The sequence below is a fragment of the Zea mays genome, chromosome 1 (assembly GCF_902167145.1).
Source record: "Zea mays cultivar B73 chromosome 1, Zm-B73-REFERENCE-NAM-5.0, whole genome shotgun sequence".
NCBI classification, from domain to species: domain Eukaryota; kingdom Viridiplantae; phylum Streptophyta; class Magnoliopsida; order Poales; family Poaceae; genus Zea; species Zea mays.
Window position 1 is genome coordinate 201,917,628 of NC_050096.1, and position 15,499 is coordinate 201,933,126.

At 48.1% G+C, this 15,499-nt stretch overlaps 1 protein-coding gene, 1 long non-coding RNA gene and 1 pseudogene across 3 annotated transcripts; 1 reads left to right on the top strand and 2 right to left on the bottom strand.

The window, feature by feature from the left end:
- Nucleotides 1–563: 563 nt before the first annotated feature.
- Nucleotides 564–2,149, bottom strand: LOC103645192 (LOC109940389-like pseudogene; annotated as a pseudogene). The gene is made up of 4 exons (NR_163838.1): nt 1,919–2,149; nt 1,707–1,822; nt 758–1,438; nt 564–680 (listed from the first exon to the last, which is right to left on the bottom strand). The product of NR_163838.1 is annotated as a protein-like pseudogene (transcript).
- A 6,460-nt stretch (nt 2,150–8,609) lies between these two features.
- Nucleotides 8,610–9,444, bottom strand: LOC109943721 (uncharacterized). The gene is made up of 2 exons (XR_002266805.1): nt 9,169–9,444; nt 8,610–9,056 (listed from the first exon to the last, which is right to left on the bottom strand). It is a non-coding gene; the product is annotated as an uncharacterized lncRNA (long non-coding RNA).
- A 356-nt stretch (nt 9,445–9,800) lies between these two features.
- On the top strand, nt 9,801–14,491 carry LOC103645193 (uncharacterized). Its single transcript, XM_023300874.1, has 5 exons — nt 9,801–9,809; nt 10,004–10,183; nt 10,288–10,482; nt 13,876–14,118; nt 14,211–14,491. The coding sequence occupies exons 1-5, from the start codon at nt 9,801–9,803 to the stop codon at nt 14,352–14,354; spliced, it is 771 nt and encodes a 256-aa protein (XP_023156642.1). The 3' UTR covers nt 14,355–14,491.
- Nucleotides 14,492–15,499: the final 1,008 nt, after the last annotated feature.

The following is a 15,499-nucleotide window of genomic DNA, read 5'->3' on the forward strand; positions in this document are numbered from 1 at the left end:
CCCCTAGGAAGTTAGCTGGCTAACTTCCTACGGCTTACTGTAGCCCCTAGGAAGTTAGCGGACTAACTTCCTACGGCTTAATAAGCCTCTAGGAAGTTAATTTGACCAGCATTACAGATGTTGTTTATTTTTATTTTATACCACATTCCACAACATAACAAATATATCAACAACTATATAGCACAACTTATTTTCACATAAAACATCTCACACACAACCACATAACAATATTTAAATCCATAGTCTCATCAATTACATCATAAAAGTCTCATCCATAGTCATAATAAGACACATCTCATCATCCAGTACTAATAAGAGACAATATCTCATACATAGTCATAATAAAAGTCTCAAGTATCAGAACGCAATAACATGGAAGCTCCCGGTCGCCTATCACCATCGGGTTATAGTGACGAGTGATGGTCGATACCTCCAGTCGGGCCGAACACAGCTCGAACACAGCTGTTGCCCCCATTCGAGATCCTGCAATTGTTACAACGCATCATGGTCAACTAAAGAAGATCAAATTACATCTATGTGTTGACATGCTTTGCCTATACACGTTAGTATGTGATAACTGATAAGTAAGACTAACCGATACACATGGTGACAACACCAAATCTCCAGTCTCTGCCCCGGTGATTCATTTCATTCAGAAGAGTAGCCATGCAACCGGGCACCTGAACATACAAAGAATCACAAGTTTAATCGACTTTGCTCAGAAAAAAGTATAGCAGGTAAGTAGATGTTCCATTACCTGTTGCACCCAGAGGGTGTCCAAGGGCAATCGCGCCTCCATTTACATTTACTTTGGAACGATCCAGCCCCGACTTGTTGCAGCAATAGACAAACTGAAGGCAAAGGCCTAAGCATGGATGATTCAGTAATCAGATGTTATGGATAAATACATGCAAAAGTTCAAATTCACAGGTGCAACAGCAGTGCAATGGCCACTAGAATACGTACGGGCAGGGGTGAACAGAAACTGGGAAACGAGTTTATTGCGTTATGAGGTTACAAGGCCCACTCGGCACGCTGCTTCCACCCAATTCGAGCACAAAAAAGGTTCTTGCAGAGGATATCTACACGGAACCTTTATTTCCTGGACTCTTGCTAGGGCCTCCACAACATCCCTCATGGTAGGCCTCTCCGATGGATCCTTACGCAGGCATTTCAAAATGATGTCTGCTACTATCCGAGCAGCCTTAATGGGAAAGCGCCCTTTTATACGGGAGTCCATGATAAGACATAGGTGACTGTCATCAGTAAGGAAAGGCCTACTCCAGCTAAAAATATTGTGTTCTTCTTTGGAATAATTGGGATCAAGGTTCTTCCTTCTAGTTATTAGCTCCAGTAACACGACTCCAAAGCTCCAGACATTGCTCTTGGGAGTGAGTAAACCCTTCTCCAAGGTCTCCACCGAAAGGTTTGCTGCAGACTGAAGAAAACAAATCTCTAGTGGACAACATGACGTCGATTAATTAACAGGTATGGTGCAGGTTTTATATCACAATATTATACATATATTCTTGTTAACTGACCCAATGTTGCTTAAAACAAAATAAAATATGTAAGAGAACCCATGCAAACTTGTAGTGTTGATGATAATACTATACTTTTGGAAGTTTGGAACCAATGAAAAGAAACGAGGCATAAGTTGTGCTGGACAACATAAACTTCTAAATTGCACTCATACAAGAACATACCACAGGTGCATTAGATATCTCCTCGGTATTGAAGCCAACACAACCATATCCTGAAAGCTTAGCAGTGAAACCTTTATCTATTTGGATGTTCAAGTTGAGAACTCGTTGTACATGGCCTGAAAAACAAATGGAAATATAAATACCAGTTAAGTCAGCAGCTCGGTATTATAAGATATTGTGGTTGAATGCCAAATAAAAAATTAAAAGCACACCTTTTGTGTGATGCCATAAGACCATAAATCAAGTAGCATGCTCACCTGAAAGGGTCCTTCATCATGCAAGAAAGCTAGACCTCTGGCAGCACCTAGGGCAACCTTCAAACGTTTAGACCAGTCCATGAAACGACCATCTGATCTTCCAAAGAGTAGCTTATCTAAGCTTCCATGATAAAGCCGTTCATAGACCAACATCCTTTCATTAGAATCTTCTTTTGCATAATAGCCTATCAGTTTACATAAATTGGGATGCTGAAGCGATGCCAATGTGGTTGCTTGTGTTTTAAACTCCTTCAAACTCTGCAGGTAACAAACAATATATCAATATGTAACAATAGCAGAATAATGAGCTAGATAGTAAATATACAACTTAATACAATAAGCTTGATTGACACGTCAGCAAATTAGCCTACTGTAAAACACATAATAATGTTCAATTCACCATTTATATAATTTTTAAGTTATAACAACCATTTCAAGTTAGCTCTGCATTTACTCCAAAATCTTTCTTGAGTGGGTTGTTAGACCAAACTTCTCTACATCAAGGAAGGGCACACATTTAAAACTACATGCATTTATGCAATAGAAGGCATGAGATCTCAAAAACCAATCCAAAACAAATATTAACCAGGCCCGGGGTAACATAAGAAATGTCTGGAGATAAAACAAAGAACAAATGAGAAAAGAGTACATAAAGCATCTTGTAGTAAATAGTAAAGGCGAGATCAACTACATGGTTGCTTCAGAAACTTGTTACCTAGCCTCACACCTGTTGCGGTCCTAATTAGCATTCAAAAAAGTAATGGTATATTAATTATGGGGCCAGCCTAGCATATGTCAGCATAGTAGGTATTTGATCACATGCCCACAAAATGAATCTGATACTCTAGCCTAAATTCAGATCCTTAACAGAATAATTAATGATGCAAAATTACCGACAGGAGCAGATAACTTACGACTGGGCGCGCACAACCCACCAACCTGTGATGACTTGAGCACGACAGAAGCACATACAGCGGTCATCCATGCCATGGCGAGGGGAGCAGGAGGTGTGTGTGGAGGGAACACACGGCCAGCGCAGTGGAGGAACAACTGGCGTTGGCGAGCTCCGACCACCAGGGGCGCGTGTGCACGGGAGCGGGGAGGAGCGCCATGGGAAGGACCTCGGCCGGCTGGGAGGAGCAGAGAGTGCGGCAGCCATGGAAGATGGGACTCGGCTGGGCTAAATCCAAGCAGGGGCCAGGGCACGCACAGGGAGCTCCACGGTGCGCGGCACGGGAGCTGGAGGCCGAGCTGGAGCTGAAGGGGGCGCCGGCCATGGAAGAGGGCAGATGGAGGTCGAGGAGCAGGAACGGAGCGTGCCATGAATGGAGCTCGAAATTCGGCGCGCGGAGGGACTTCAGGAGAAGGAAGTCGAGCACCAGCCAGGGGGATGAGGGCACCGGTCGGACCTGAGGAAGAAGATGAGGACAGAGGACGCCGTCTTGGAGGAGCAGGGAAGGCACCGAGCTGGGCGACGGCGGGCGACCTGGGCGAGCGCGGATCGACGCGACGGGGACGAAGGCCGGGCGCAGGGACGCGGCAGCAGGGAGATGAGCGGCCGAGCGCCTGGGGCGAGGTGGAGTGCAGCAAGGAAGAAGAGGAGGGAGAGAGAAACACGCGTGAGGGAGACGAGGGAGAGAGAGACGCGGCTGGGGCTTGCTGGGAGCAGGCTTCCGTCGGCGGGGAGATGAAGACGACAAGGCGAGCGCGGCTGTAAAAATCCCAGGGAGATAGGATCGAAGGCTAGGGCGGCGGTAGAAGATTTTTATTAGATTTTTTTATTTTCCTTTTTTTAAAAGAAATCGCAGATATTCTTGTAATCAGATAAACTCATCTGCTTTCGTCCCGAATATTTGATTTATCAGTCTTGGTCAATTTGCTAGAGAAACAATCAAATTAATTGTTTTACGCACGATTTTCCCAGTTCTGGTATATAGATTTGAAATATACACAAAGGAGCCGGGCTAAAATGAGATCGACTTCAATAATTTACTCTACGTGATTTAGTTGAAGTAAGTCAAAATCCTATCTGCTAAGGTGCACTCGATTTTGTCGCCAAAAGAACATGCTGAAGAAACAACCTGAATTATTAACCTTGTGCACGATTTCTCGAATAACGCACGCGGCCAAATCAGATCAGGCGCTTTCCAAATTGCATTTACTTAACCGAGCAAATTCTAAACAAGCATAGAACTTGTTATCATGCGAGATGATTGAATTCTGAACTCCGTGAAGTCCTTTTAATATTCTTGATGGATAGAGATGCAGTGGACAAAGAAATCACTATTTGTGCTGACATTTATCACTGAGGTCCATATATGCTGCCTAATATGAGGCAAACACCTAGGGCAAATAAGTGCAACGCAAAATTATTATATGCACAAATCATGCACTAATGTGGCGGACGAATGAATATCTTTATATTATAAATCTCACTGCTTCTCGACTACAGGCTACAATTCTGATAGAAAATAAATCTGCCAGGTTGCTCTATTTGCGTTTCTGCCCAAACAAGAATTTACAGCTTCGGTCCTGGTGGAAGACACGGGAGGGAGAAAGGAGAGTGAGAAGAGGATAAGATTGAGTAGGGGTTTAAGATAAAAAATATAACTTCCTAGAGTAAAGCCGTAGGAAGTTACTTAACTTCCTAGAGGTTGTACATGTACTCTAGGCAGTTATCTTTTCGTTTGTCTGGTCAAAAGTTGAAATCTAACTTTCTAGAGGAGGCCGTAGGAAGTTAGCATGGGCAGCTAACTTCCTAGAGGCGACCGTAGCAACTGAAAGCTAACTTCCTAGAGGAGGCAGTAGGAAGTTAGCTGCCCATGCTAACTTCCTAGAGGCAAACGTAGGAAGTTAGCTGTTCATGCTAACTTCCTACGACCGCCTCTAGGAAGTTAGCAGCACGTTTGACCGCACACACGAGTCAGCATGTGAAAGCTAACTTCCTACGACTTTTATAAAATACCGTAAGAAATTATGTTTATTTCCTAGAGCTACCAGTTGCCTCTCGAAAGTTATTTATTTCCTACAGTTTGTTATTAAAGCTATAGGAAGTTAAAAAACCGTAGGAAGTGTATGATTTTGGTGTAGTGTTTGTATGAAAACGATGGACCGCGGTACGCACTGCCAAGACGTTATCGTGTATGCTCCTGTGCTTGATGAAGGTGCTCTGACAAGTGGAGATGATCGCATTCATATGAGGTTGTAGTCGTAATGCCAATGTTTTGGAAATAAGATTTATGAAGGAATGGATTAAGCTTATCGGTCTAAAATCACCCACTTCCTCGGCCCCTTCTTTTTTTGGATTAGGATTACATTAGCAGTGTTGATGAGTGACAAGTTGCCACAACGTAGAGCATGGAAAGCATTGGTCGCCCTTATGACATCCCCTTTTATTATGCTCCAGGCTCCAGCACGTCTGAAACCATCATGTCCCGGCGCCTTGTCGGTGGGCAACAGATCAATAGCTCTTTTGATCTCCTACTCTCAGAAAGGAGCATCTAAAGAAGAGAGATCATGGTGTCGTAATCCAAGCGTCGTCCAGATGAAGTCTACTTTCGGAGCGGGTGGACGACTCAACATATTTTCAAAGTGAGATTGTATTTTCGTGGCCTTGCCTTCATGTGCTGTTGTCGAGCCATTTTGATCTTTGAGGCAATGAATGGAATTTTTTCGACGCCTAGAAGTGATCCTTCGATGAAAAAAATCTAGTGTTGGCATCCCCAAACTTTATCAAATTTATACGGGCAGCCTGTTTTCTCCGCGCACGTTCGATGACCGCAAGGCCCATAATTCTTTTCTTAAGTATGCACCTTAGAAGTTCGTCTCCTGGAGAGAGTGCTCTCGTCTCCTGTGTTATGTCAGATCTATGGAATATCTTCAAAGCCATATGAAGTTGTAGCTTAGCATCCGAGGTAGTGCTGAAGCTCCATTGTCCGAGGGCCTTTGTTGTAGCCTGCAGCTTGTGATAGAGCATGTGGAAAGGTTCCTGGTGTACGCATTGAGCGCACCGGGACCTCGACACCACCTCCATGAATCCTATAAGCATGGTCCAAAAATTATCGAATTTAAAAGATCGCGTGCGTCGAGGGCCAGTCTGGTTAGAAGCAGGAGTGGACAGTGGTCCGAGAGCGAAGAAAGATAGGCGTGGTTTCACTTTCGTCATGTGTGCCTGCTTCTTTGGTCCTTTCCCCTAACCGAAGAACCTCTTATCTAGCTCGTGCGACGTCCATGTCACCCAACAGTGTCAACCGGGCCGGGGCGGGAACCCATGGACCATGCATGCATGCATGGGGCCACTATATATGCAGACGGAAAGCTATACGTTTCCTTGCCACGCAGTTCCAAACTCTGCATGCATGCATGCGTGATGCGTCACGCAGTAGATCTTTGTTGGGCTTCAGACAGCGTCGTCGTCGTGCACTGATCAGTCAGTCTTAGGGAACGAAGGGACGTATAGCCAACTGGCTCAAAGTTTGTTAGCAAATCTAGCATCTCGCCGGCTCTGCTGCTGCCCCTCTCTCTCTCTCTCCCATGTTACGTGCGTGCATATGGCACTGTCAGCAGGTAATAATGGCCGCCACGCCACAAAGCACGCACGCAGCGATCCATGCATCGATGATATAAGCAGGCGTTCGGCGGAGAGCGTGCGAGTGAAGAGATAAGGAAAGCGAACCGTGGACACCAGCATGACAGGAACACAGCCACCACCAGCAACAGCAAGCATGCATCGCTGCTGCTGATATGGGTCCGGAACTTGGAGGCCGGGGCGCGCTTGGCTTTCCCCGGCGCACATGCACACTTGCTAGCTCTGAAGGCTGCAGCTGAACGAAACGGGACGTGCGCAGGCGATGTTCGCGAAGGTAAACGACCGACCGGGCTAGGCTAGTAGGATGCGACAACGCGATCGGTGACCAGCAGAGCTAGCGGCAGCTTGGAATTCCGATCGAGAGGCGGCCGGCAACGCGCACGTTCGTGGAACAGCGACGGCAGTACTGGCAGTGGCAGGCGGTGAGGTCGACGCTCGATCGGTTCGCGTGGGGCGGGGAGGGACGATGGAACGGTAGACGGGTCGGTGGGTCGACCAGATCTGAGCTCGTCGGCCTGTACTTGCCGCTGTAGCTGCCCAGCTTGGTTTGTTGGATGTCGCCGCTGTGGCAGCATGATCCGCAACAGCCCCGGCGTCAGGCTGGCTGCTTCGTCTCATGCGATGTGCAGTCGTGTTTGAGTTGACAGGACGAGAGCTGCATGTCATTGTAGTACGTTACGTATGTATCCTCGGAGAGCCCCCCGAAATGCTACTGTAGGCGACTGGTGGCCTGGTGGGCGGCATAGCACTATAGCAGCTGTGTCGCCAAAGTGTAAGACGCGGTGGTAGCTGCTGTTGATCATCACTCACTTTACGGGCGCCCTTCTTCTTCTGGAGAATCTGGGCTGTGGCCCATGATCTCCTTCTCCCATCCTATGCAGGCATGTTCTGTCTTTCTGGCCCATGGGCGGAGCTCTTCTACTTTTATCGGCCCTCGTTTGTTGCCGTGGCCCATTACGGGAGTTCGGATCTGGCCCGTCAGGAACCTCTTTTGATTTGTCAACGAACCACCTTTCAGTAACAGATCTCTAGTTATGATAGAACGCCTTCTTACCATGGGTAAGGCAATTTGTTTTGTTTTTTTTTTTTTGGTCATTTGTTTGGAACCTTTCAGTAACTGATCTCTGGTATAGCTTCCGGTGGCTCTAGCTCCTCCAAAACACTGTACCAGTACCGTTTACTGCAGTAGCGTGGAGCTTTTCAAGTTCGGAGACCAAAAAAAAAGATGAACTACACGAGTGGCAAACCAACAATTTCAGATTCACCAGTTTCGGCTTCCTTTTGGTTGGGTTAGAGCCCGAACCCGAACCATTATATGGGCCGGGTATATGTATTTCCGTCGGAGTCTGTCGTGTTGAATCGATTGCTTTATATATACATCAAAATAAACGCATTTATATAATAAGTGATCTCTTCATAAGTTAATTATATATATTTATCATTAATTATTACATTACATGTAAATTTAACGGGTCCCCGTTTATTCGTTGAGGAAGAATTTCACCGTTTACATCTATGTGGGGAAGAAACTTCCACGTCTACATCTTTTAATGGAGGAATTCCTCACGAGGAATCGGGGATTGGATTCCCATTGACATCTCTAGTCGAGTCTAATTAACATACCAGCGTCTCCCAGCAGACTCCGGAACACAGATCCACCCAGACGTTTGTAGTGTGCTACTTAGGGTTCGATATCGAGCCAACTCGGCTCAGCTCGTCCGAGTTCGAGCTGGCCCGTTAAGCTAACGAATTGGCTTGGCTCGACTCATTAAGCCGACGAGCCACATAGTCAGCTCGGCTCGTTTATGAGCTCAATCTAACTCGTTTAGCTCGACAGTCAGAGCAAAACGAACAATATATATAATGATCAATTTATAGTTAATTCGAAACTAATTTAACAATAGAAATAATAATTATACACATAGTTTCACAGACCACGTCAATGTAACACCAAATGAACATAACTCATCAATTCACAATTCACACACATATTCATCGGTTTAACCATAGTTATATTCACATAGACTAATTTAACATATAGTCATAGTTTATCAATCATTAGTTTAACTCATATGACATATACACCATACATAAATATAATATGTTCATCAATTATTACATAAATGATATACATATAGTTTTATTTTGTTGAAACATATTAGCTCGTTTAGCTTGCGAGTTGGCTCGTTAACAAACCGAACTAGAATGTCATCTCAGCTCGTAAAAAAATTCAAACGAACTGATATAACTGACCACGAACCGAAGTAGCAGACGAGCTATGAACATCTCGTCAAGCCGTAGTTGTCAGCCGAACGCGCGTGCCCTGTTGTTTGTTCGTTTGCTTTCCGACGCGCCGCACATGCTGGGACGCGTATAGACGTAGCGTTTATTCGCCAGGGGCAGAGCGTTTACCTTGGACCGCTGACTCTTCCTCCTCGGCTCCTCCAACAAAAACAAAACGTAAAGGAGAGCGCACGGGGGGAAGAAAAGTATTGCCGCGCGCACCTGCATTGCCGCGCGCACGTCACTGGCGGGGGCGGACAGGTAAAGCGCAACAGCCGATGGAGGAAGGGCCGACGACCGTGAGCGACGAAAAGAACAAAGAGGAATGACCTACCTGCCCGGGCACAGGCACAGCAACCCCCTCCTCTGTGCTCTCCTCACCCGACGCGGGAGAGGCTGCTGCTGCAGTGCTGCACACGCGACACGCCTCGCCACCTACCCCGCTGCAGTGTAGGGCTACCGAGGGGTCCGAGACCTTCACCTTCAGGTTTTCGTTGCAGCAGCTAGCAGGGCGTGCGCTGAAGAAGAAACAGCAGACTGGCCTGGTGTGGTGTACTGGTGTGCTCAACAAAATGCGCAATCGAAGGCACGCACGACACGACCAGGCCGGCCTTTGTTTTCTAGCTAATGACGACCCTTACGTACATTTATTAATAATCCGTCGTTGAATACACGAGCCATTGGTGTGTCGGTGCAGTCACGGCCCCAGTGACGGCCGACGACGGCGACGCCGCAGCGGCACCGAAAAGCACACACATCGATTATACTACTGCTAGCGGCCGGTCAGAGCCGCCGGCGAGTTCTCTTTGCGTCGCGTGCTTCGACCGGTTACGGTTATCTTATTATGCATGCGCTGGCCGGGCTGGGCTTGAGAAGAAGCTTCCGTCCCAGTCCCAGTCCCAGTCCCAGTCCCAGTCCCAGAGAGCTAGGCTCCGCGGTCGCCTCATCGAGTCGTCGGCACCCCCCATGCATGCTGCACACATGAGTTCACCCTGTGAGTTTTAAGTTGGTATATCTTGCCTCTTTTGTGATAGATCGAGGTGGAGAGTACCGTTTCGGTTTAGTCTCTGTTGTGTTCCTCAGCTAAATTTGAGTGCGTGCTCATCGGTCATCACCCAAAATATCCGGCAAAATAATTAGCACGTCTTTGACGAGCTTTAGTTTTCTAGAGATTTGCCTGTGCTCAAGGGTTAATTCTCCGAAAGAAAATTCTGGATTCCATTCACCACGCCCACGCTCCTCTTCTGGCCGTGTTCTCGGTCCTTCACACGCCCAGCACACACTATACTGGAACCAGATCCGCTGCCTTACGGCAGCCTGCCGTGCGCTCGTCGATCTTCAAACCAACGGTGATCTGCTGTCCTCTCCCTCAGTAGTGTATGGAGCGGCCCAACAGAGTAATTCTGGCCCACTTCTTTTCTTCGTTTCTTATTTCTTTCATCTAGGAACACAGCGCAACGGAGGAAAAAGCAGCGGGAAAGGCTGCCTGTTTTGGCGCCAGATACAGAGAGACAGTGACAAAAGGAACCAACGGACAGGGCAAAAAGCACCAAATACAGAGAGACAGCGACGAAGGAAACCAACCAACAGACAAGGCAAAAAGCTGAGAAGCAAAGATGGAGGAAGATGCGACCAACGGATCAAACATGTGAGATGCACCACTTTATTTTTATTCCTAATATCATGGTCCATTTGTTCCTTTCTTTTAAATTTTAGTTGTCTTTTTTAGGGAGAATGTGTTGCCCTGTTTGATTCCTCGTATTGGAATGAAATTCAGAAACCCAGATGAGGGCTGGAGATTTTGGTTAGCGTATAGTGGTCAAAAAGGTTTTGATGTTAGAAAAAGGTACTCAAATACAAGTAAGATTGATGGAAACGTCACGTCATGTAGATTTGTTTGTGCTAATCAAGGTCATCGAGGGAAAGATAAAAAGGGGTATGAAGTAAAGTGTCATCGAGCTGAAACTAGAACGGATTGTGAAGTGCGTATGGGACTTGTAAAAGATAAAGAGTTTGGTGGATACAAAGTTTATGATTTGAATTTAGAACACAACCATAACCTTCACTTGCCAGAAACATTCCACTTGATGGTGTCACAAAGGAAAATTTCAGATTTGCAAGCTTTTGAAATTGAAACAGCTGATGACTCGGGAATAGGACCAAAAGCATCACATGAATTAGCATGTCGCCAAGTGGGTGGGCCGCTTAATTTGAGTTACACCATTCGTGACCATAAAAACTATTTGCGTGGCAAGCGACAACGAGAGATGGTATATGGTCAAGCTGGAAGCATGCTCAAATATTTCCAGGATAAAATGACAGAGAATCCGGCGTTCCAATATGCGACACAAATGGATGCTGAAGAGAAGATTGCAAATATATTTTGGGCTGATGCTAGAATGATTGCCGATTATATACACTTTGGTGACATTGTTTCGTTTGACACTACATTTGGGACGAATAGAGAGAGCCGGCCTTTCGGTGTCTTTGTTGGATTCAATCAGTTTAGACAAACTATAGTTTTTGGTGCTGCTCTAATGTATGATGAAACATTTGAGTCTTTCAAATGGCTATTTGAGACTTTTCTACAAGCACATAGTGGAAAGCAACCCAAAACAATCTACACAGACCAAGATTATGCAATGGGAAAGGCGATTGAGCAAGTGTTTCAAGAGACATGGCATGGATTGTGCAGCTTTCACATAATGCAGAATGCTATAAAACATTTGCTTTCACCTTGTTGCAACCGGGAGCCTCGGTGAAGATGTAGTCCTTGACGAGGAGTACATAGTAATCGGTAATCCTTTTGTCGGGGACCATAATTAGGGGTACCCTCAAGACGCCTAATTCTCAGCTGGTAACCCCCATCAGCATAAAGCTGCAAAGGCCTGATGGGTACGATTAAGTCAGGGATCAGTCCACACGAGTGACTCGATCGCGCTTCACCCGAGCCTAGCCTCGGCCAAGGGCAGCCGACCTCGAGAGACTTCCGTCTCGCCCGAGGCCCCCTTTTTATGGCGGACACATCACCGGCTCGCCCGAGGCCTTGGCTTCGCTCAGAAGCAACCTTGACTAAATCGCCACACCGACTGACCAAATTGCAGGGGCATTTAACGCAAAGGTGGCCTGACACCTTTATCCTGACACGCGCCCCCGGCAGAGCCGAAGTGACCACCGTCACTCCACCGCTCCACTGGCCAGTCTGACAGAAAGACAGCGCCGCCTGCGCCACCCCGACTGCAGCGCCACTCGACAGAGTGAGTTTGACAGGCAGTCAGGCCTTGCCAAAGGCGCCACGGCGAACTCCGCTCCGCCCGACCCCAGGGCTCGGACTCGGGCTAAGACCCGGAAGACGGCGAACTCCGCTCCGCCCGACCCCAGGGCTCGGACTCGGGCTAAGACCCGGAAGACGGCGAACTCCGCTCCGCCCGACCCCAGGGCTCGGACTCGGGCTAAGACCCGGAAGACGGCGAACTCCGCTCCGCCCGACCCCAGGGCTCGGACTCGGGCTAAGACCCGGAAGACGGCGAACTCCGCTCCGCTCGACCCCAGGGCTCGGACTCGGGCTAAGACCCGGAAGACGGCGAACTCCGCTCCGCCCGACCCCAGGGCTCGGACTCGGGCTAAGACCCGGAAGACGGCGAACTCCGCTCCGCCCGACCCCAGGGCTCGGACTCGGGCTAAGACCCGGAAGACGGCGAACTCCGCTCCGCCCGACCCCAGGGCTCGGACTCGGGCTAAGACCCGGAAGACGGCGAACTCCGCTCCGCCCGACCCCAGGGCTCGGACTCGGGCTAAGACCCGGAAGACGGCGAACTCCGCTCCGCCCGACCCCAGGGCTCGGACTCGGGCTAACACCCGGAAGACGACGAAACTCCGCTTCGCCCGACCCCAGGGCTCGGACTCCGCCCCGGCCTCGGCCGAACGACTTCCGCCTTGCCCGACCCCTTGGCTCGGGCTCGGCCACGGCAACGGAAGGCAGACTCGACCTCGGCTTCGGAGGAACCCCCACGTCGCCCTACCTAGGGCACAGACCGCCACGTCAACGGGAAGCGCCATCATCATCCTACCCCGAATCGACTCGGGTCACGGAGGACAAGACCGGCGTCCCGTCCGGCCAGCTCCGCCGGAGGGGCAATGATGGCGCTCCACAAGCTCTATGACGACGGCGGCCCCCAGCTCTCTTACGGAAGCAGGACGACGTCAGCAGGGACTCGACCGCTCCAACAGTTGTCCCTCCGCCAGGCTCCGCCGCACCTCCGACAGCCACGACATCACGCCAGTAGGGTGCCCAGATCTTTCCGGCTGCCACATTGGCATGTACCTAGGGCGCTAGCTCTCCCTCCGCTAGACACGTAGCACTCTGCTACACCCCCCATTGTACACCTAGATCCTCTCCTTACGACTATAAAAGGGAGGACCAGGGCCTTCTCAAAAAAGGTTGGCCACGCGGGACCGAGGACGGGACAGGCGCTCTCTTGGGGCCGCTCGCTTCCCTCACCCGCGTGGACGCTTGTAACCCCCCTACTGCAAGCGCACCCGACCTGGGCGCGGGACGAACACGAAGGCCGCGGGACTTCCACCTCTCTCACACTCGACTCCGGCCACCTCGCCTCTCCCCCCTTCGCGCTCGCCCACGCGCTCGACCCATCTGGGCTGGGGCACGCAGCACACTCACTCGTCGGCTTAGGGACCCCCCTGTCTCGAAACGCCGACACCTTTGGACCAAACAGCAATATGTAGTTGCAACTTATTTAATAGAATTGGTATAATATGTGCTCATGCTTTGAAAGTTCTTGATTTAATGAATATCAAGTCATTGCCTACACAATATTATATATTGAAACGGTGGACACGACAAGCACGAAGTGGCACTGTACAGGACAAGAATGGTAGAATTGTAATTGAGAATCCAAAGTTTGATGCAATGCGCCGTTACAGATATTTTTCTCAAAAACTTCTCAATTTGGCACAACGAGCAGCCTACTATCCAGAGTGCACCTCACTGATGGACAACACAATTGATCTTCTTGGTCAACAGATTGAAGACAAAATTAATATATGCATTGGTCCTTCTAATGCTGAAAAGAATGCAACTCAGGTTGATATTGTTGTACCAAATGATACATTGAGTAATGCACAATTAAAGAAAAAAGAGGTCCGCATAAGAAGTTCAAAGAGACAAAAATTTGGGTGGGAAGGAAAGCACAAGGGGAGGAAAAAAGGACAAAGCAAAAATATATTGCATGTACAAGCACCGAAGGTATATCAAAATTCTGAACAAGTGAGTTCCATGTATATCTGATTTTTTAGCATGTCATTCAGTATTTTAGTTCCATGTATATCTGATTTTTTTTATTATTTGTTTCTTGCAAGGCACAAGAGGTAAAGGAAACAAGCAATCCAGCAAGTATTGACATTCAGTTCCATAAAGAATATAACACCATCAATTCTTTCACTCAACTGTTGACTGGAGCAAGCAGTGATGATCTAAAAACTGAAAATTTCTTTGAGCTGTGAAGCAAGTCAATGCTATTTTGTAGTTTATTGTTGTATCTTGTTATTGCTAACTGCAAGGTAGATGGAGTGTTCAGTGAAAACAATATCAAGTGGATCAATACTTGTATTCACTTTCTTTCATATCCAGTTTAAACAATCTTAATCGCTATGAATTTTTGCTCTCTGCACTCTGTTTTATTGGTGCTGTGCTGATGGTGGTGTAGCCTACGGGAGCCACAGGACTGGAGAAAGAAATAAGGAAAAAAGTGGGCCGAATTGGTTCTGTTGGGCTGCTCCATACGGTAAAGGAGAGGGCAGCAGATCACCGTTGGTTTGAAGATCGACGAGCGCACGGCAGGCTGCCGTAAGGCAGCGGATCTGGTTCCATACACTATACTATAGTGACCGCGTCCCAGGCAGCCTGCAGTGCAGGCTCTCTCAGTCAGATCAGTGCCTGCAAAGTCCCGAGCAGGCTTTCAGTTTGTCCAAAGTCCTGTTACTGTTACTGCCACTTCTTTGTAGGTGAAGAGCATCTGATACTGCTGGTAGAGGTTTGTTAGGCCGGAAGAAGAACCAACACAACAGCAAGCTCAAAGCAGTGTTGTGTGTGGGTGTGTATGTATATAATTATTAGGGTATTAAAGCCTATACACACACACACACCATGATTAGGGCATTAAAGCCAGAAAGGGTCCCGGACGAAGGCTTGTACAGGGGGACAGTACCGGTCATGTTTTGCTGTACAGCAGCAACCGACGGATTCCTATGATCCGGAAGGCCACTACACAACACTGCATTATATTCCTTGTCTGTCTCCTCACCTACCCTTCTGAAATCTGAACCACTACTACACACAGCTACCTCTCAAGTCGCTACGCCTGCCGACACAACAGAACAGAGAGCCGAGCTTCTTCCATACTGGTACAGTGGTACTATACACTACCTATGGCTCCATATCCATCATCTTTGTCGTAGAAGGCATCGCTCGGCAGCAAAGACGGGTCAAACAGAAAAACGATACTATTATTGAAAGAAGGGGAAAAAAGGGGTTAAAGACGTGTTGTACACCAAAATGAGCGGACGGTCCGGCCCATGGGCCCGGACGGTCCGCGTGTCCCGAGATTAGATTAACTCGAATGTTTATCCTTATCTCGTGCGTGGTTATC